The sequence below is a fragment of the Gigantopelta aegis genome, chromosome 14 (assembly GCF_016097555.1).
Source record: "Gigantopelta aegis isolate Gae_Host chromosome 14, Gae_host_genome, whole genome shotgun sequence".
NCBI classification, from domain to species: domain Eukaryota; kingdom Metazoa; phylum Mollusca; class Gastropoda; order Neomphalida; family Peltospiridae; genus Gigantopelta; species Gigantopelta aegis.
In genome coordinates, this window is record NC_054712.1 from 4,567,670 (window position 1) to 4,588,586 (window position 20,917).

Sequence of the window (20,917 nt, forward strand, 5' to 3'; positions counted from 1 at the left end):
TACGTGTCTGTCAGCTAGGAGAGACGCTGGAACGCTAGTACTGAAGACATTTGCTGGGGAGAAAATACATTCCCAGCCAGATCTGGCCGTCAGCTTACCCCTACACTATTGGGACGTCATCTGGACGTGGAGGAAGCCCATGAAGCACACATCTTCGATTCACCTACCTCGCCGGGGTACTCCCACTGATATGTTTTCTTTGGACATAAAGAGGACAGTCACCTTCTATGACTGTAACCTTGCCAGGATTCACAAACTATTTTGCCTTCTTTACGACAAGCATATCATCGAGTGTTTCTACATGTCCATTGATGAGGCCTTCTTCCGACATCTTCTGCGCATTAACCAAGGAAGAAGATATCTAGAGTAGGTCATTGGCGTTTCTTGAAGCTTTCCATCTAATGTGTCTAACGTTATTTTAAATTGTGCACTTTTTGACAAGTTTTTGCAATTTGGCATTTGTTTGAGCAAGTCATTCAAGTTTTAAAATGTCGGGGGTTTAAGGTTTGCATGTAGATTTTGGAAATGACATTGAACATGACCTTTGACCTTGAAAACGTTCTTGAAACACAAAATGATTCACCATACCAAGAAACCTGCGAAATCAGTTCCTTGGGGTCGTAATCATAGATATAGAGCCAAAGATCTTTCTATATGGCTTAGTTCCGAAGTTATGGTCATTTGTAACTGGAACAGCTGATATTTGTACCACTATATTGGATTGTTGACTATTGGATGACAGTGAGGTGTTCAATAAACTGACATATGAATTCCCTGGGTCAAAACCATAGGTTTAGAGAGTCTACAGACCTCGATCATCTTTCTGTGTGGCTTAGTTCTAGAGTTCTGACCGGGTTTTGTTCTAAATACAACCCAAATGACCTTGAAACAGAAAAATGACTATACAAATGGATTCCTCGCACCAAAAAATATAGAAAGAAAAAGTGTTATTATACAGGGATCTAGAGCTAGAAGGAGCGGAGATACGTTGTCTTCTCTTTTTTTGCGGCAACGGCCACATTGGATTTTTTGCATAACGACCGCCAGATGACCACCCCAACTTGATTCTTGAAAACCTTGTGCCCATACCCAACACCATGCCAAATTGCAAACATCTATCACAAAGTGCACAATTTTTATAAATTTTGACACATTCCCTTTCCGCTACTAGGTTTTATCACCAAACACTGTTTTAGAAAAGTATGTACCTTTAAACCATCTTCAACCGACGGGAATGTCCGATCCTTTTCTTCTTCACTCTAATACTAATGACAGGGCTGGACATAGTCTGGTTTAAATAGCTCGCCTGATGTAGCACCGATGTCTGTCGGTGTCCCATTGGGCAATACCTCGTTTTAGCTAGTGCACTAGCCTACAATTGGTGTAACAAAGGCCGTGGTATGTACTTTCCAGTCTGTGGGATTCTGCATATTGTAAAAGATCCCTTGCAACAGCAGTTTTTCTCTCATTATCGGTGTGGTCATTAACCTTAAATTCAACCGTAATTAAATGTGTTGTGTCATTAAATTAAATATTTCTCTTCTCCCCCCCCCCCCCCCCCCCCCACCTCCCAATGCCTGTGACTATAGAATAGATCGTACACAGCTTACACTTTGTCAGTGGTGCATAACCTGAAAGGAATTTTATAAGTAGTTTATAGGCAACGGCACCAGTAGAGTGTACTGGGACTACGTCGGGTTGGGGGTGGGGTGGGGTGGGGTGGGGTGGTACGATACGCTGTAAAAGTAACCAACATGCAATGCGTCCGCCACGCCATCTCGCCTCGCACCACCTATGCTGTGGTCCGTCTCCGACATAACATTTTAAAATTATATTGCACTGAATTCATTTAATCAATTATAGTGAGATATACCAACAATCAAAGTCAACTACTGACAAATGTGTTAATTTTATTTCATAGCATATCAGTATTACAAGTATCATGTATAAAAGAAAATAACAGTATTTCGTGTTCACAAAGACAAGACATTTAATATTAAAAATATTCACACAACAGTTCTTATTGTTAAAGAGATTGTCCTGGATTTCACTGGCGGGGCCAGGGGCGCCCTCCAATCACATTTACCCACCTTGTTTATTAGCTTGTCTTACAGTTGTAACAGGACTTCCTAGTTTGGAGTGTGTGTGTGTGGGGGGGGGGGGGGGGTGTGTGATTGTGTGGCTTTCCCAAAATAAAATACATACATGTACTTACATACCTACGTGTGAATATGACTGAAAGTGAAGTACAATTTGAGCTGTTAAAACATTAGGACGACTAGAAACACACACTAATACTCTTAAACAAGAAAATGAAGTTGTCGTTGTAGTTGTTGAAATGGATCAACTGGTCTAAAACATGTAGTGTCCCTTGACTGGTACATCAAAGGCTGTGCAGTGCATATAAAACAACCCTTGCTGCTAATGGGGAAAATATAGCAGACTTGTGCAGGAATTGTAGTAGGGATGAGTCTAGATAGTAGCGGGCGAATGTTATAGAGAACTCGAGAGACACACTCCTTGGGGAAAATATATTGAATATATGTATCGATGTTTAAACAGGGAGAAGTTTCGACCCCCAAAACCCTCCCCCTGCACTGGAAGACATTTTGACACGCAGAAACCCTCCACTTCACACGCGCCTGGGTTCCTGTGAAGACTGTCAGAATTACCAAATGTTTGACATGCAATAGCCAATGATTAATTAATCAATGTGATCTAGTTTTATTGTTAAATAAAACATTTAAAAAAAAAAATTGTTTGAGCTTTTTTTCTTTTTCTTTTTTTTTGGGGGGGGGAGGCATCTTAAAATTTATTCAGTTGATCCGGTGAAAAGCAACAAAAAAGTTCCTCTTTTTTACTGCTAAAAGCAAACATCAAAAAAGAAAAGAAAAAAGTCTTGTGCAGCGAATATATCTTGTAAAACTGTATGTCAGCTGCTACTAGGTCGCTAATATAAATTAATTTGTCAGTATTGCATGTTAACGTAAACCTACTTTGCCTTCAATAGCAGTAAAGACGACAATAACTGTAATACAACCGCAGGAAACACAGGACAGTCCCTTTAAAAACAATCTCATTTCCTATCGATGAATGGAATGTTTGGCATATCAATCCATTCCAGCGACACCAAGATAGCAAATACAAAAAAGGTGTGAAGTTATAAATGTACTGTACTGGACATTTCAAACAATGTGTTAAAAAGAACAGATGCACCTCTTTCAAATGTCCAAGTCCTTAACGCCGCTTAATCAGGGGCGAAGCGTAGTCTGTACCTAGGAGTGTTCGAATATGAACCTAGCAGACACTTTTGTCTACACTTGATACCTATATGAATAGCCTAATTTGCACTGTAAAAAAAATGTTTTAGCTTCAGCGGGTGTGGGGGGTGGGGGTGACGTTCAAAATCTCAGATACCCCGCCCCCCAGTCTAGGCCCCTGGTATACATACACGCCCTCTTTTATAATTTATATGTATAATACGCACTCCCTTTCGTGGATCTTGAAATCACGGCAGGATCTAACAGTGGTGTAGATGTAATGGTTGAACACTACACATACACAAAACAAAACAAAAAAAGAAGCCATTTTTAAGTTTATAAGTGCCCCCTTTTTGTACACCCCGAGAAGACCCTGTAATATTGTACCCTGATTCTTTCTTGTGCTGTCACCACACTTATGTTAAGCAAAGTACGGCCCTGGAAGTGGAAATCCACGGAAAGTAAATACTAGTAATATGCGAGACAGGCCAACCAGCATTCGATGTCACTAATGGATTAGCTGTTACGCATGTATAACATTATGCCAATAAAATATTTGTAAAAAATTCTATAAGTAAAAACCATATATCTACTAAGTGGCTTTATATATCACTAAAAATGTAATAGTTAGTGTCGTATTGTGCGGAATTGCGTATTATACATCTTACGGATATATTGACCTCAAAATGTACAGGAAAAATAGTGTCGTATAATATGCTTCACCCCACCCTTTTTTACTTGATCACAAAATCACGACCCAGAACGTTTTGACCAGGGCAGATGGAATGAAATATGGCCTACATCCTCCAATTCTCACGATTATCCCTCAACTGTTTTTCGTTATTTCTTTCTTCTCTCCCCACCCCCATCTCCAGTCCGCCATGATACGTGTGCGAATGAATGCAAAATTCGAATTTCCGAAATCATTTGGTGTAACGTTTGAAAATCCGTTTCGCTGATATACCTGTTCCTACAGCAGTGAACGTCTGAAAAACAAATCAAAATAAGTATTACATGTCATTATTTTATTAGTGTCTGTAAATAGCATGAAAAAACAAGAATGGCAAAGTCCAGGTGGCCCGTGTGTGCTGAAGAAATAACTCTCTATTAGTTTGTGGAAGATGCACCAGAGGATAATTGTACCAAGTTTCAAAACAATTCAATCGAAACTGTCAAAGAAAGTTGTACAGACGTCAGACGCCCGTCAACTTTTCCTTTGAAGTCTATTTTGAAGTACGGATGCCGGTAAAAAGCTCCACTGAGAAACGTTATATAGGAACTAAAAAGCTAACGGGATTCAAAGAGAATAATTTAAATTTTAAAAGAAGCAAACAAACTAAATTAATATTCGCGTTTTCTTTGTTGTTCTATATAGTTTCATAGTATAATTTTGTTAAAACATTTCTTTATTGTCCTGGTATTATTTATGAACATTGAGATGTGCATCACTCACTCACTCACTCACTCACTCACTCACTCTCTCTCTCTCTCTCTCTCTCTCTCTCTCTCTCTCTCTCTCTCTCTCTCTCTCTCTCTCTCTCTCTCTCTCTCTCTCTCTCTCTCTCTCTCTCTCTCTCTCTCTCTCTCTCTCTCTCTCTATCTCTCCCCTCCCCCCCCCCCCCCCCCCCCATGTATGTTAAAGCTCGTACAGACTGAGTGCGGTCCGACTGTTGCGGCTGATGCGGCTGACCACATACGTTTTGCAGACGCACGCATCGCACACTAGTCTACACGATCTCGTAGAAACTAATGTACTTTTACTTTTTTTAAGCCGGACCGTCTATAAGTCTAAATAAGCCTTTGGACAGCAAGTAGACGTCTTTAAAATGTGTTCAGGTGTTGTATTAAGCAAACATCGCTGTCATTTCCTTTAATCATCATTAATTATCATCAACTTTGGTAATATTAAGCAAACATCGCAGTCACTTCCTTTAATCATTATTAATTACCATCAACTGTGGTCATATTAAGCAAACATCGCTGTCATTTCCTTTAATCATCATTAATTATCATCAACCTACCACAGTCATCGTGTCCTCATCCTGTAGTTCCCGAACAGCCTCCCGATCCAAGTCACCTTCCTTCACGCCGTTCTGATACTGAATCAACTTTCCGCCATCCACCGACATTACCGTCTGCGAGAAAGGATGGTTTAGTATATTTCCCATATTTCTTTTAAACCTTTTTAAAAATTATTATTATAGTTAATGTTAGTTTAGTTTTGTTTATCGACACCACTAGAACACATTGATTTATTAATCATCGGCTAATCATTTGTAATTCGACATTGTCTTAGAGAGGAAACCCGCTACATTTCCCCATTAGTAGCAAGGGGTCTTTTTTATGCACCATTCCACAGACAGAATAGCACATACCACGGCCGTTAATATACCAGTCGTGGTGCATTGGTTTAAACGAGAGATAGCCCAATGGGCCCACTGACAGGGATCAATCCTAGACCGACGGAGCATCAGACGAGCGCTTTATCACTAGCACGCGGGGTTGTATAAAAATACAATACTACTAAAAAAAAAAATCCCATAATTTACTCTATCTCAAATAATGAAGTTGCATATAAAATAGCTTTGAATTTTTATTGATAATGCACTGAAATATTCGTTCTGTGAATTTACTTTTGCTGCACTTATAAATAGCATTGAAAGTCATAATGAAAGCAACATCCAAGGTAATATTCACAACATAACGAATCGATACCAAGTCCACAAGTCTAAACATAATAAAGTACTGCACGCGTGTCTTAAAGTGCTGTTGAATCAAATCATTTTTTATTTCCTACAATGTTAACATTTTCTAAGAGAAGCAACAGGAACAGTATATCGATACACCCAGATAGCACACATATAAAAAGCCAGTGTGCCGCCCACATGTAATATACCTGCATAAAATGTGATTTTAATAACCGTAATTTTTGCACACACACACACACACACACACACGCGCGCGCGCGCACGCACACACACACACACACACAAGATGTGCAAGTTTCAACATTTAATGTCTGCTGTATAACACATACGTGTATACTGAGTAAAAGTACCATGGGCTCGTTACCTACAGCAGTTTTGAAATGTTTTACATCAGTAGCTCAGGGCTCGAACTTAAGAATGTGTTACCTACAGCGGTTTTGAAATGTTTTACATCAGTAGCTCAGGGCTCGAACTTAAGAATGTGTTACCTACAGCGGTTTTGAAATGTTTTACATCAGTAGCTTAAGAATGTGTTACCTACAGCGGTTTTGAAATGTTTTACATCAGTAGCTTAAGATTGTGTTACCTACAGCGGTTTTGAAATGTTTTACATCAGTAGCTCAGGGCTCGAACTTAAGAATGTGTTACCAACAGCGGTTTTGAAATGTTTTACATCAGTATCTCAGGGCTCGAACTTAAGATTGTGTTACATACAGCGGGTTTGAAATGTTTTACATCAGTAGCTCAGGGCTCGAACTTAAGATTGTGTTACCTACAGCGGTTTTGAAATGTTTTGACGCAGAAAAGATGCTCACCTATGGCATTTTGAGCCAATTTTAAACCAGTAACTTTTGCAATAAAGAAACACAAAATTAAAAACCACAAACTTAGACCTTTAACCGAGATTTGTATTATTATTATTATTTTTTTTTATCTGGGTGGAACGTAGCCCAGTGTTAAAGCGCTCGCTTGATGTGCCGTCGGTTTGGGATCGATCCCCGTCGGTGGGCCCATTGGGCTATTTCTCGTTCTAGCCAGTGCACCACGACTGGTATATCAAAGACCGCGGTATGTGCCATCCTGTATGTGAGATGGTACATATAAAAGATATTTTGTTACTAATGAAAAAAAATGTAGCGGGTTTCCTCTCTAAAACTATATGTCAAAATTACCAAATTTTTGACATCTAATAGCCGATGATTAATAAACCAATGTCCTCTAGTGGTGTCGTTTTCCCTTTTTTTTTTATCTAGCAGCAAAATCCCCTCAGTAAAGCCCTTAACCTTAAGAAATTCATTTTGCAGCAATGGCAATTGTCGTTGGTGCTGCCATTAAGTTCGAGTCCAGTAAAAATATCAAATTATTTTGAATTGATAATAGTATTTGTACAATCAATGTCACATATATATTACTATTAACAATAGCTGTGGTGGCATATACTCCGTAAATACTTCACGGTGTACTTCACAATAAGTTGATACGCCACTTTCTGAGTTGGTACAATGCAACCTATTGTACTGTGTAGTATATTCAGTTGTCTTCTTTCGATTTTTGCATAAACAGAACGACAGGACTTTGTGAACATCTGCTACTAGTTATGAATCACTGCACATACAAGGTCACAGACATCAATCGTTGTCAGTGGACTTTCGTGAACATGATAAAACTAAATCGACCATTTCGTCCATTTTTCACGCACTAAGTGATGTGTAAAGTTATGTGTTATAAATTTTGGCAGAAAACCCCCCACCACAATCAGCAGAAAATGTCACAAATAAAATAGCAAATAACTATCAGGTTACATAAATTTTAAGCAATAGTAGGGTTTTTGGGGGGATGGGGGGGGGGGGGGGGTTGGAGGTGGGGGTGGTGGTAGGGGTTATGGAGGGGTGCAGTGTTTAAAAAATGGCACCTACAGCGCAATCTGTACAAAATACACATAGCATCCAAACGTATGTAGCAACAATCGTCCTCAGAAACACGAAAAGCCCACCAAAATGTTACTCCCACAAACCCCCCCAGAGATACATTCATTTGTATTCGTTTTCTAAGTACTGGCTTTTCTGTGCACTTTGGAAATTCGGGGTGGGGTGTGTGTGCCCCCCTCCACCAGCACATGTTCCCTTGATACGCACCAGCTAAATGTCTGATGTATCAACAGTAAAAGTGGGTTTCTATAACGTATGCAGAAAAGTTCATATAAAAGATCATGAAGCTGGTTTCCATACAATATGTAACATACATATATTGCCAACCCATATGGGCTCAAATATATGGGGTAATATGTTTTTCGATCTCTGCACAGTGTGCAGATTGCTTCTATAGCCTCTGATTGGCTGGCTTAAAAATCACGACGTTTGGTTGGTTGCTTGCCATGGCCGGAACTTTCATTCATATAATGTTTCCATTCATGAGTCAGATTACACATACGTTATACGATCTACAAAGATTTACAAAAACAAATGGACTCATTTGTTTCGTAAACATGAAATGGTATATTTTCATAAGCAGCGGCTTTAGTAATATATAAAAATAATTATTTTCAAATGCAAATACAGTTGTATTATTTTGTACTGTAAAGATTTGGCTTTAAAAAGAACGCTGTTATGCTATGACGTCACTTACATTACGTCATGTAATGCGCGTAAGATTATATGACGTAATGGCTGATGGCTTTGTTGTAGACTGCAGATGAATTTTTACATTAAAAATCAGTTAAAATTGACAATGGATAATAAAGAGAAAAACCAACTCGCTACGAGGAGTTATGAATTATCTGTCCCAAAGGCTCGAGTTTACAACATTCATTCACTCGGGACAGATAATTCATAATTCATCGTAGCTCGTTAGTTATTCTCTAAATATTCAGAGATGGGGTAATCGTAATCAGTAATCGTATAATCGATTGTAATCGATTACATGTTTTCATGTAATCGCAATCGTAATCGAATTACGATTAAATTGTTTGAGAATGTCATGTAATCGCAATCGATTACATTGCTAATGTAATCGTAATCAGCGATTACTTTCATGATTACTTATAATTATTTAGGGCCTACTAAACTTAGATATGTTTAGCAGAACAGAACAGAACAGAACAGAACAGAACTTTATTACGCTCAGGCCGTTACACAACGGCATATGAGGAACATGATATATAAACTGTAACAGTGCCTATAGTTAGAACCAGTACTCGTCAGTCAGTAGAACTCATCTCCCATTGTCTACTACTATCATAGTAGAACTATTATTTGCTGAGAAACAGGGGATCATAACTTCTGGATTATCAAATGAATGTTACCCAGGGGATTCACATAATGGTATCTATCGTGTTTACGTTTACTATAAAACCACTTGAATGAATACAGTGTTCTAGCTAGCAATATATAAAAGGGCGCTGATATACACATGCACATGCATACATGGGAACACAGTCGCAGACATTCTATGTCTGTTACAGATTTTATGGCAATCCAGATTTATAGTTGCTAATGAGAAGGCGTTACCTTGACCGTCTTTCCATCCATGGTTTCCTCCTCAAACAATTCGCCCAGCTTGAACCGTATTACGTCATTTTTGAACGTAGAAGTGAAATGGATTTCCCAGAATTCGCCATCTTGTTTTATTTCCTCATAGCTGGTTATTTTATTTGCCAGTTTTCTAAGAAAGAAACCCACGCCTGCAATAATAACAAAATGACATGTCATTTTCTGGCTAATTTTTTTTATCGATTTCATGTCGCATGGGACGGGACGTAGTCCAATGGTAAAGCACTCGTCTGATGCGCGATCGATCTAGGATTGGGCAGTGGGCCATTTCTCAATCAAACCAATGCTCCACAACTGGTATATAAAAAAGTCGTGATATGTACCATCATGTATGTCGGATGGTGCTTACAAAAGATCGCATGCCAAAATCGACAAATGTAGCCCATTGGATGATCGTAAATAGAAATGTGTCCAATGCGTCGTTAAGTAAAACATTTATTTCTTCTTTCTTCATATCGCAAAAGGCGATAAGATTAATATCGATTAGGTAAAATATTTGTCGCTACTCTTATGAAATCATTCGAACAAAGGCTAACACAAACTCTTGATGTTTTAAACACCCATTCCTTCCCTCCACTTATAACATTAATGTGAATTTGGTCCTAAGTTCAACATAATTCGAGTGGTCATTCGGGGGGAAAACGATGGACACGCTTGGGAAAAACGAATTGACCTGAAAACTTTTAATCACGTATATTTTCATCATTCTACTCACAACAGTAGTTGTAACTGTGTAATTCGTGTAAAAAGGTGCATAGTGATTCGTTTGGAACCTTTTATAGCTGTTTCGTAGTAACGCAAATGTGAATAAACGTTCAGGCTTCTTTTTAAGTGGAGCTCAACTCGGGTTGCCTTTCAACCCGCAAAAATGGGAGCCCTTATGCCTATTAAATTCAAAGAGCTAATTCGCTCTAGCATTATGTAAATCTATTATCAAACATCCATCATGACATGTATAGAATATATACTAGTATATAAATTAAATTGTATTAGCACGATCTGGACATGACTGGCTGCATTTAAGTAATGAATTAAACTGAAACATTGGTTTGAAACCGTTACATAACAATAACACCACCCTAATTCCAATATGTAGTTTCCCCTCACACGTGCCCTCGGATAATATAACCTGTCGTAATAAATACTGGGGTTATATAATAGTTAATGAATATAGGGCCTACTGTATCTGTAGTAAATATAAGCCTTCAATGCACATTCTTGAGTTAGTATTTAAAAGTATCTATATTGTCTTAGACCGGCCTCGGTGGTGTTGTGGTTAGGCCATCGGTCTACAGGCTGGTAGGTACTGGGTTTCGGATCCCAGTCAAGGCATGGGATTTTTAATCCAGATACCGACTCGAAACCCTGAGTGAGTGCTCCGCAAGGCTCAGTGGGTAGGTGTAAACCACTTGCACCGACCAGTGGTCCATAACTGGTTCAACAAAGGCCATGGTTCGTACTATCCTGCCTGTGGGAAGCGCAAATAAAAGATCCCTTGCTGCTAATCGGAAAGAGTAGCCCATGTAGTGGCGACAGCGGGTTTCCTCTCCAAATCTGTGTGGTCCTTAACCATATGTCTGACGCCATATAACCGTAAATAAAATGCGTTGAGTGCGTCGTTAAATAAAACATTTCTTTCTTTCTATATTGCCTTAACACCCACTCATCTCCTATCCTGTTATTTGGCAGCAGTAAACCGTAAATTAAATACTGATAATCCAAAGTTATGGATATAATGCTCTAGTCTAGCCTACTAGCTTTTTTGGAGTTAATGTTATAAATAAGTAAAATAATTAACAGTAAATTAATTTTTTTAAATAAGATCTACTGCAAATCATTTAGCTGCTGACTCCCCTTAATCAAATTACTAGATGAAAAACCACACACACACACACACACACACACACACACACACACACACACACACACACACACACACACAAAGCAACACATATAGATCATATAAAAGACATTAAAAACCGAATAATATTTAAAATAAACCCAAGACGTCAACATAATAAACCAATTTACGTAGAACACCAATCGAATATCACCTACCGGTTTCCGTGTTCTTACGAAACATTACGAAAGCATTTCGGTTTTCATTAATTAAAACCTAACATTACAGATAATCCAACATACCGATAGTTTTCATATATTGGTCAATGTTCTCATTTGTTTCAAGCCGCCAGTTTCCAACAAGGTTTGTCATGGTGTCTTCAGTGAACTTGCCCCAATGACAACTCGGCAGTGTTCGATAACTGGGTTGTATTCGATTGTAGGATAGCATGTGTATTTTTACTACGCAGCTTGCTTCGAATGCACTTGTACGCTTGATTGACCGGCCTCGGTGGCGTCGTGGCAGGCCATCGGTCTACAGGCTGGTAGGTACTGGGTTCGGATCCCAGTCGAGGCATGGGATTTTTAATCCAGATACCGACTACAAACCCTGAGTGAGTGCTCCGCAAGGCTTAATGGGTAGGTGTAAACCACTTGCACCGACCAGTGATCCATAACTGGTTCAACAAAGGCCATGGTTTGTGCTATCCTGCCTGTGGGAAGCGCAAATAAAAGATCCCTTGCTGCCTGTCGTAAAAAGAGTAGCCTATGTGGCGACAGCGGGTTTCCTCTAAAAACAGTGTCAGAATGACCATATGTTTGACGTCCAATAGCCGATGATAAGATAAAAAAATCAATGTGCTCTAGTGGCGTCGTTAAATAAAACAAACTTTGCTCTTTTTTTTTGGTACGCTTAATTGTAAAGTGAATATTTCTTGAACATAATTGCCATTTTTTAGGTATTGCAAGGCCACAGAAACGGACATGGGAAGAGTACATTTAAATAATAATAATTAAAACAACAACAGCAATAACAATTACTATACTACTACTACTACCACCACCACCACCACCACCACCACCACCACCACCACCACCACTACTACTACTACTACTACTACTACTACTACTACTACTACTACTACTAAGTAGGTTCTACTATATAGCTCGAGTCACCTCCAGCCCTCCCTTTATTGATATTGATATGATGGGGAAAGCGCTAGGGGAAACTATGTAATGCTTTGGCAATCGTCGACAACCAAATGGTCGCAAGATATTGTGTCTAAAATATACCCCCCCCCCCCCCCACACCCACCCCCTAAATCTAATACCTCGGAGTTTTAGTTTAACCAGTATACCAACGCTACACGAACAACAACAACAACTACTACTACTACTACTACTACTACTACTACTACTACTACTACTACTACTACTACTACTTCTACTAGGCCAACTACTACTACTACTACTACTAGTACTACTACTACTACTACTACTACTACTACGCTACTAATAATAATAACCACATCAATAACAATATGTTTTAAAGTAATAACAAAATTGCATGGCAAAAATATTATGTACAAAGGTCCCCAATCTCGACTAAAACTGTCGGGATATTTCAATTATTCGCTGATCTTAAAACCCCGAAGGGCAAATAATCAATAATAAAGTTTATCTGTAAATGGGAGTAATCAAATTGCGAAATCTCACGTGATCTCTTGTTGGGGAATTCCGCACTTGTCATAAACCAATCAAAACCGATATCGGTAGGAGCCCGTCAAAAGTGTCCCACTTTCGAAATACTTTTAAAATCTTTATTTATTTAGAGTAGGATAAAAATTGTATTTTCACGATCGGTATAATAAAGGCCGTGGTATGTGCTTTTCTGTCTGCCAATTATTACTATTTATTTATTTTATTGCTATTATTATTATTTGTGTAGCCATTATGTAATCATTGCGATGCCTTGTTTGTGGGTTTTTTTTTTTTTTTTTATCAAACCTGCTGTTTAATTATCGAACACATAGAAAACTTTATTGCGTCTCTTTTTTTTCTGTTTCCTTTATTCTTTCTTTTCTCAATAATATTATAAGTTGTAGAAGCATCACGAGGGGTATATGGCTTTTTATGTACCCTCTGTGTGTTCTTTTACCCCGAGCCGAAGGCGAGGGGGTAAAAGAGCACACAGAGGGTACATAAAAAGCCATATACCCCTCGTGATGCTTCTACAACGAATTTATCTTGCCGACATGTTCAACCATATAGCCAAATAATTAAAATAACGCCAGACAATAATTGTTAACAATTTATTAACGGAGGAGCCGTACCACGCGGACGCGAACGAAAGCACTTGCCAGTGACGAAAAATAGTTCCATCGATAAACGAGTTTTTAACTTCAAATGTTTGTAATACGAAATTGTCTGAAACAGATATTAATAAAAATAAAATAAAAATAAACACTTTTTTTTATCAGAAATGTATGTAGTAAAAAAAAAAAAAAAAAAAAAAAAAAAAAAAAATGTTGCTAATCGCGCATTAATACAATAACACCACGACCGTAATTAGGTGGTCGAGTTCAACATTGCAGCTTTTAAAAGTATTGAAATAGTGTATTTTATAGTAAAAATAAAATTAATTGTGTATACTTGATTGATTATCAATGTTATTTATAATCTAATTATTGCTTTAGCATTAACTGGGGCGGCAGGAAACTTGGAAATTACAGACGGGGTATAAGAGAATTTGGCTCCGCCCACAGGGGGATAAGGGATTTGTCCAACGGCAAACAACCAATGAGATTAAAGAATTTTACATGAAGGCGAGATAATTATTTTTATTCATATTTAAATTGCAAAAATGTATTACTGTCGTAATATGTATGTATTTTGGAGAAGGCCTAGTAAGTTGTGTAACTTGTGCCTAATCCATTTGTTCTTTAAAAAGCAATAAAATATGTTTCAATCAATCCTGTCTGTGGGACAGTGCATATAAAAAAATCCTTTGTTATAATGGAAAAATGTAGCTGGTTTCCTCTCTAAGAATTACCAAAATGTTTAACGTCCGATAGCCGATGATTAATAAATCAGTGTGCTCCTACGTGTTGTTAAACAAAACAAAAATCTTCTTTTAACTTAAGACTTAGAATATAGACAGTCTGACTAAATTTCTATTGAATATAAAGTGTGACGGGACATATTTCAAGGCCGGGGTTAATGTTAAAACAAATGACGCAATGTGCTGGGGTGCAAGTATCGAGCTGTATTCAAATCCAGTTAAGATTTAAACACGCTGTCCTGGAAATATAAATATGTTTTAATGATTAGCAATGGCTCTTTTGTAGACAGCATACCATATATTATTGGTTCTGATAGGAAGATGCCAGTAACAGCATAATATTGAGACCGCCTTTCAACTGGAGGAGACGCATACCTTGACCCCTCCAGTTTTAGAGTAGAGGTATTCGAAGAAAAAACATCTGTCGTGAGACCGAAAATTTTCAGACGTAGACGGAAGAGTTGCATCCCTTTTAAAAGAATTCTTTCGTGCGCATGTATGGATAAAAAATAACAACAAAAATAACAACAGAAATAAAATTCCATCGTTTGAACATTCCTGAATAACATGGAAAATGTACCGGTAATTTGATTATTTATATCGCTGCATTAAAAGTTATTTATTTATTTTATTGATTATTACATTGGAAAAGGATAACCTTTTCGGTGACGCTATAGACGGTCACTGGAAACCGAATAAGTTTACCTTGGTTATGCATGATTTGTTTGTAGAGCGCGAGGGTTTGGATTTATTTTCGTATGTTGTTCGATATAAATATTATCAAAATATATTAGAATTGACAGTAACACAAAATATGTGTTTTCCTAATAATGACGTTTGGTGTAATTGTGTGCGATAGGGGTGATTTATTTATCAATCCTATGATAATTAACAAGTTGAGACATGTATTTTACTATTTATGTATGATCACATCTGACATACACTGTCACATCTGATATCCACTGCCAAATTAGCCAATTGCTAAGGTTGGAAGGAATTTCCTTTGGCACTGTCACTAACCCTAACCCTAACCCTAACCCTAACTCTCTATGATAAGTATTTATAATGTTCTTTATACGTGACAGTGTCAAAGGAAACTCCTACCAATACTCTACATATTTGAAAATTGGCTATTTAACAAAACTGGTTCCAGTGTGACACTCAATAATGTTACAGTGATCATACATCTCTCAGAATTAATGAAAATGATTCTGGAATTTGACCACGTGCACTTTGTAGTTATTTAGCAAACATAAAAGTATTTCTGTTTGTTTAAAAACTTTCTTTAAAGAATATTTGTTATAACAAAACAAATAATAATCGTGCTAACTTTTCATATACTCGGATGAAGGAATTTAACAGCTAACTTGCTACTGTCAGTTTTCTTTTTAACTTGATACAGAGCGCTTTTTAGTTTTAGAGTCCTTTATATCATACAAAACACTCAATATTTTCACACCAGACATATAGTTTTATTATTATTAGAAGTGATCATGCAGGCGCATGTGCAGGAAATTGTGACAGGAGGTCAGAACTGTGGCGAGCAAAGTTTTTAGGGGAATCGAATCATACTACTACAGAAAATATATTGGACAAAAGATTACTTGGAGTGGGAAGTCGAGTGGGGCAGTTTGAGCCCAGGAACCATCCCTGCACACACACCTGTCTTGCATGTTCATTTTTTAATGTTTTATCTACAGCCTGCGACAAGAAACATTTCACAAATTAGTATTACTGTTGTATTTATTTATTTTTATTATGATTATTTTTTGGTATTATTTCAGATGTGAAGTATAATGAAGTGATGATTGTATGATGTATGACGAGTAGAGCAGAAAGGAAGCAGGTTCACAATGTCCAATCATGATCTCATTCCTGTCCGAGATATCGGAAACAAGCGAGTAAAGAATATGGCTAGTGACATAGGTAACAGATTTGTTTTCCATATTTTAGACCATTGTAATTTTGTTGATTATATAGAACACTGTTAATAGTGTTGGACATGTCTTGTAATAAAATGTTTTTCATTCCGTCTAGAGTAATTACATCATTTTTAAGTGGCTCTCCAGGGAACATTCGATTGCTACGCAAGTTTCAGAGATCCCTACACAATTTTTAAAAATCAAGTTTCAATTGACTAGAAATCTCGCTAATCAAAATGTTCAAAACAAAAGTTCCCTGCTCTCATTGGACATACATGGAGCCTGCTACTGACAATCATGGAATTATAAGAACTGAACATGATAATTATTGATGTTCTTGGAAGTATGAATGGTAGAACCACTTTACATGCTTGTGTATCAGTGTTCGAAATAAGCACTTGTCCGTTTGTCCCAACAAGGGAAAATCTTCGGACAAGCAAAATGTACCTCGGTCATTGTCCAGTGGACACGTAAAAAATTTCAGTGCAGTTTAATTTTTAGCAATCACAAACATCATCCAGATACTTAAATAAAATAAACCATTTATTTGGACAAGTGAAATATTGGCGGACAAGTAGATTTCTAGATGTATTTGTCTGGTGGACTAGTAAAAAATTCTGCATATTTCTGTCACTGTGTATGAGTGGCTTCACACTAACACGATACTCCATTTATTCAGTGTGTAAATCGTTTCTGTGGTTGATATTTCCGTCAACGTCACTTAAATATCATCACCTTCAATTCTTAAATGCATGCAGGGTTCACACTGGAATAAATTTTCAAATAAATAGACAGGGCTTTAGACTGCATCAAAGTTGAAGCGATAAACATTATGCTCAAAATACATGTGCCCAAAATAATCATGCCCAAAAGTACAAACATTTTGACCTCAAAATATTTCACCTCAAAACCACTGAAATGTTAAGTTTAATTGCATTAAAATTACTTGAAATATATTTCTGAATATTGACAACTATCCAGTAGCTGTTATTGACATTACTGAAGTAAAACGACTTTCCTGCAATCAGAAAAGACCAAGTCCCCGTTGTGTCCAAATTAGTGAGATCTAAAGCCCTGGTAGAGTACCGGGTATTTCCTTTAAAATTATTGAAATGTGGTTAATTCAAGATTATTTTTTAATAAAAATTAGCAATTGGCTAATTTGGCAGTGTACAGGGTGAGCCCTGGTGGGTTATGTTAAATGATTCTGTAACTAGTCATAATGTTTTTTTCCAGCTATTTTGGACCACAAGGCAGCCCAGCATCGTGGAATGGTTTCAAAATGGACACGTGATGAACTAGAAGATAAATATCTTAGAAATTATGAAGAAAATATTATCTTAAAGAAACATGCAAGAAAGCAGGAAGACAAAATCAAACGGTATAAAAAGTTATTGCCAATTGTTGGAGTTAAAAAAAAAAGTTGTACTAATTTTTCTTTAGCTAAAGAAAGTATTAGAAATGTATTTTTCAAATGTATCTGTTTATTTATTTTTTCTTAATTGCAACTTTGGCTTAAATCCAAATATATATGATACACCACAATATTTTATTTCATACACATACACACACCCAGTCATGTACACCTATGAGTGTAAGTTTTGATTCTGTAATCATACATGATGTATTATACCCTATTCACTTGGATCAACAAATATTTATAAAATATACAAATATTTATAAAACCTCATTAAATGTTATGATTTCAGGATGGCAACAAAGCTCCTTCGTTTGGTCAATGACAAGAAGAAATCTGATGGAGGTATTTAATAAATTTTTTTTACTATTTTTAATGTATTTGGATGGAAAAATATAGAACAAACAATGTAGAAAAGAAACTTCAAAGTTGTTTGCTAATCAGTCTCTCATTGCCATTTGTATATTTGTTGTGATATTTGATTATTATAAGGATCAAGTCCACTTTTGGTGTTTTATTTTTGTGTTTTGTTTTTGTTATTTACAGGCTATAAAAAAGGATTTGATATTGAGACAGAATCGAAGATTTCAGATTTGGAAGCAAGACTAATAGAATATGAGAAAGTAAATGCTCAGTTGAAAGAAAAGGTAACTACTTAGATGCGTTCAAACATCTGAACTCAATGCCCGTGCAATTGTATTCAAACATCTGAACTCAATGCCCGTGCCATTGTATTCAAACATCTGAAATCAGTGCCCATGCCATTGTATTCAAACATCTGGTCGGCCCCTACTACTCTTTTTCTAGACTTTACTTTGTTTTATTGTGATACCATCTCGTATCCTCCAGAGTCGGGCCCGTCCGCACCACTATACCAACCCATGACGACTGGACTATACCCTAGTCTGATTCTCTCTCTTGTTCAGACGGATCCGGCTTCTCAAGATCTGTATTTCAGCACAGCACTACACCTTCAACGTCTATTGACTGTCAATCTGGGGGTTTTCTTGACAGGATGCAAACCATCTCGTCCTTACAAGCTGTGCACCATAACGGCCTTAACGAGGCCACTCATGTGGACATATAGATCGGACTTTAAACTTTTAGACCTTCGTTCAAAAGATTATGTCGAAATTACTTTCTTTTTTTAATATTATTAAATAGTCCGATCATTTCTTCTTTCTCTTATTTATTTTTGGACTGTCCTTCTAAAATGCTCCAAATTATATAAATATTCGACCAAGCAGTCAATTCTTTTTAATTTTTTTTTTTTTTTTTTTTTTTAAATTCTATTAACTAATTGTTGTTTTCAAAATTCTGCCCATTTTCAACTCTAACCCCCCCCCCCCCCTCCATCCCGAGTCAGGCCACCGATCTTATCTAATTTCTTTTTGACCACCCGATCTAATCTAGCGACCAAATTTAATGAGTAGAATTTTCTTTATTAATTAGAGATGCGCATCAGAATTTTAAAGTCCCACTATTTAATTTTTGGATGTAAATTTCAAAATTGTCCATTTAATTTGGCATGCTCGAAACTCTAGTGGTATATGAGCATGTAAAAATTATTCGCACTCGCAAACATCTGAAATCGGTGCCCATGCCATTGTATTCAAACATCTGAAATGGTGCCCATGCCATTGTATTCAAACATCTAAAATCGGTGCCCATGCCATTGTATTCAAACATCTGAAATCGGTGCCCATGCCATTGTATTCAAACATCTGAAATCGGTGCCTATGCCATTGTATTCAAACATCTGAAATCGGTGCCCATGCCATTGTATTCAAACATCTGAAATCAATGCCCATGCCATTGTATTCAAACATCTGAAATCAATGCCCATGCCATTGTATTCAAACATCTGAAATCAATGCCCATGCCATTGTATTCACATCAGATTTGACAAGCAGCTGGTAGTAATTCCCATTGTTTAACTGAAATAGGAGTCTAAATGATTAATAAAAGATCCACTGTTTACTTGAGGTACCATGTAGTTTTATACATTGTAGATTATCAGGGCCCTATATGGACACAAGTTTATCTCATCTCAGCCAGTGCCCTGTAACTGGTATATCAAAGGTTGTGGAATGTACTGTCCTGTCTATGGGAAAGTGCATGTGAAAGATCCCATTCTGCTTTGTCAGTATATGTTGCAGGATCAGTAACCCTCTATGGAGACAGGTTTATCTCATCTCAGTCAGTGCTTTATCAGTAGGAATAGTCTACAAACTACCTGTTTGGTGGCAAGCAGTTTTTCTCTTTCGTTCTCTTGAAGAAGTTTTGAAATGGCCATTTGATAAACACTAAATAGCCATAGTTTAAAACGTGCTGAGGTGTCATTAAACACACATTCCTTTCCTTTCTTTTAGTTGATGGTGACGAAACAGCAGCTTGCGTCTGCTCTGAAGCGACCTATGCCAGCAGCTTTCAGTCAAGTTCAAGCTAGAATTGATACGGTACGTATGACATTTTACTTTAATTTCTTTTTAATTAACCTTTTAGTTTAGTTCATTAAATGCAGTTGCATATTAATTAACATAAATCACTATTTTATAGTTCTGTTAAACAGGTTCTATTTTATTTTTAGGATGTCTAGTGTGAAAATTCTATTAACAATATAATAAAACAGCTTAGGTCACAAAGATCTTGTGAAATGCGATACATTTTTAAAGACAAATGAAGCCAAATTATTTAATTTTTCATCTATAAATATTGGCTTATTACAGGGTTTATTTCTAAAATTTGACGTGACACCCATTTCTTTGACTTTGGGAATTTGTTTTAGCGTTGCTTTACAAAATTTTGGAAATTTTTAGTTTCATTTAAAAAACATCTTGTTAGAATCTAAAAGACTAATACTATACATATACTTATATTCATGCAAATTAATATCTAGTCTTATGTATTGTTTTCAAAATATGCCTTTATATAATAAAAAATGAGAATTATTTACATTGATTGGGAATTTTTGACTCCAATATTGGGAATAAAAAACGACATAGCTTTTGAGGAATGGTGGGGAATGATGCCGATTAATCAGAGTCTAGAAACATAGGTGATAAAACCCTGTATTAATTTAATAATAGATATGCTTTCCCCATCCCACCACCTGATTTTTAATGGATCATAAAAAAAAGAATGTTATTAATTACTTTAATT

The 20,917-nt window shown here is 36.9% G+C and overlaps 2 protein-coding genes across 2 annotated transcripts in view; one reads left to right on the forward strand and one right to left on the reverse strand.

The window, feature by feature from the left end:
- Positions 1 to 1,897: 1,897 nt before the first annotated feature.
- LOC121388164 (sodium/calcium exchanger regulatory protein 1-like) lies at positions 1,898 to 11,802 on the reverse strand. Its single transcript, XM_041519402.1, has 4 exons — positions 11,659 to 11,802; positions 9,475 to 9,647; positions 5,282 to 5,395; positions 1,898 to 4,246 (listed from the first exon to the last, which is right to left on the reverse strand). The coding sequence occupies exons 1-4, from the start codon at positions 11,726 to 11,728 to the stop codon at positions 4,184 to 4,186; spliced, it is 420 nt and encodes a 139-aa protein (XP_041375336.1). The 5' UTR covers positions 11,729 to 11,802; the 3' UTR covers positions 1,898 to 4,183.
- Positions 11,803 to 14,900: 3,098 nt separating this feature from the next.
- Positions 14,901 to 20,917, forward strand: part of LOC121388414 (protein fantom-like) — a 57,871-nt gene continuing 51,854 nt past the window's right edge. Inside the window, exons 1-6 of the mRNA XM_041519723.1 lie at positions 14,901 to 14,998; positions 16,201 to 16,342; positions 17,575 to 17,719; positions 18,048 to 18,100; positions 18,302 to 18,402; positions 20,128 to 20,214. Of these exons, the coding sequence (XP_041375657.1) occupies positions 16,270 to 16,342; positions 17,575 to 17,719; positions 18,048 to 18,100; positions 18,302 to 18,402; positions 20,128 to 20,214 (459 nt within the window). The 5' untranslated portion in view covers positions 14,901 to 14,998; positions 16,201 to 16,269. The remainder of the gene's footprint in view (positions 14,999 to 16,200; positions 16,343 to 17,574; positions 17,720 to 18,047; positions 18,101 to 18,301; positions 18,403 to 20,127; positions 20,215 to 20,917) is intronic.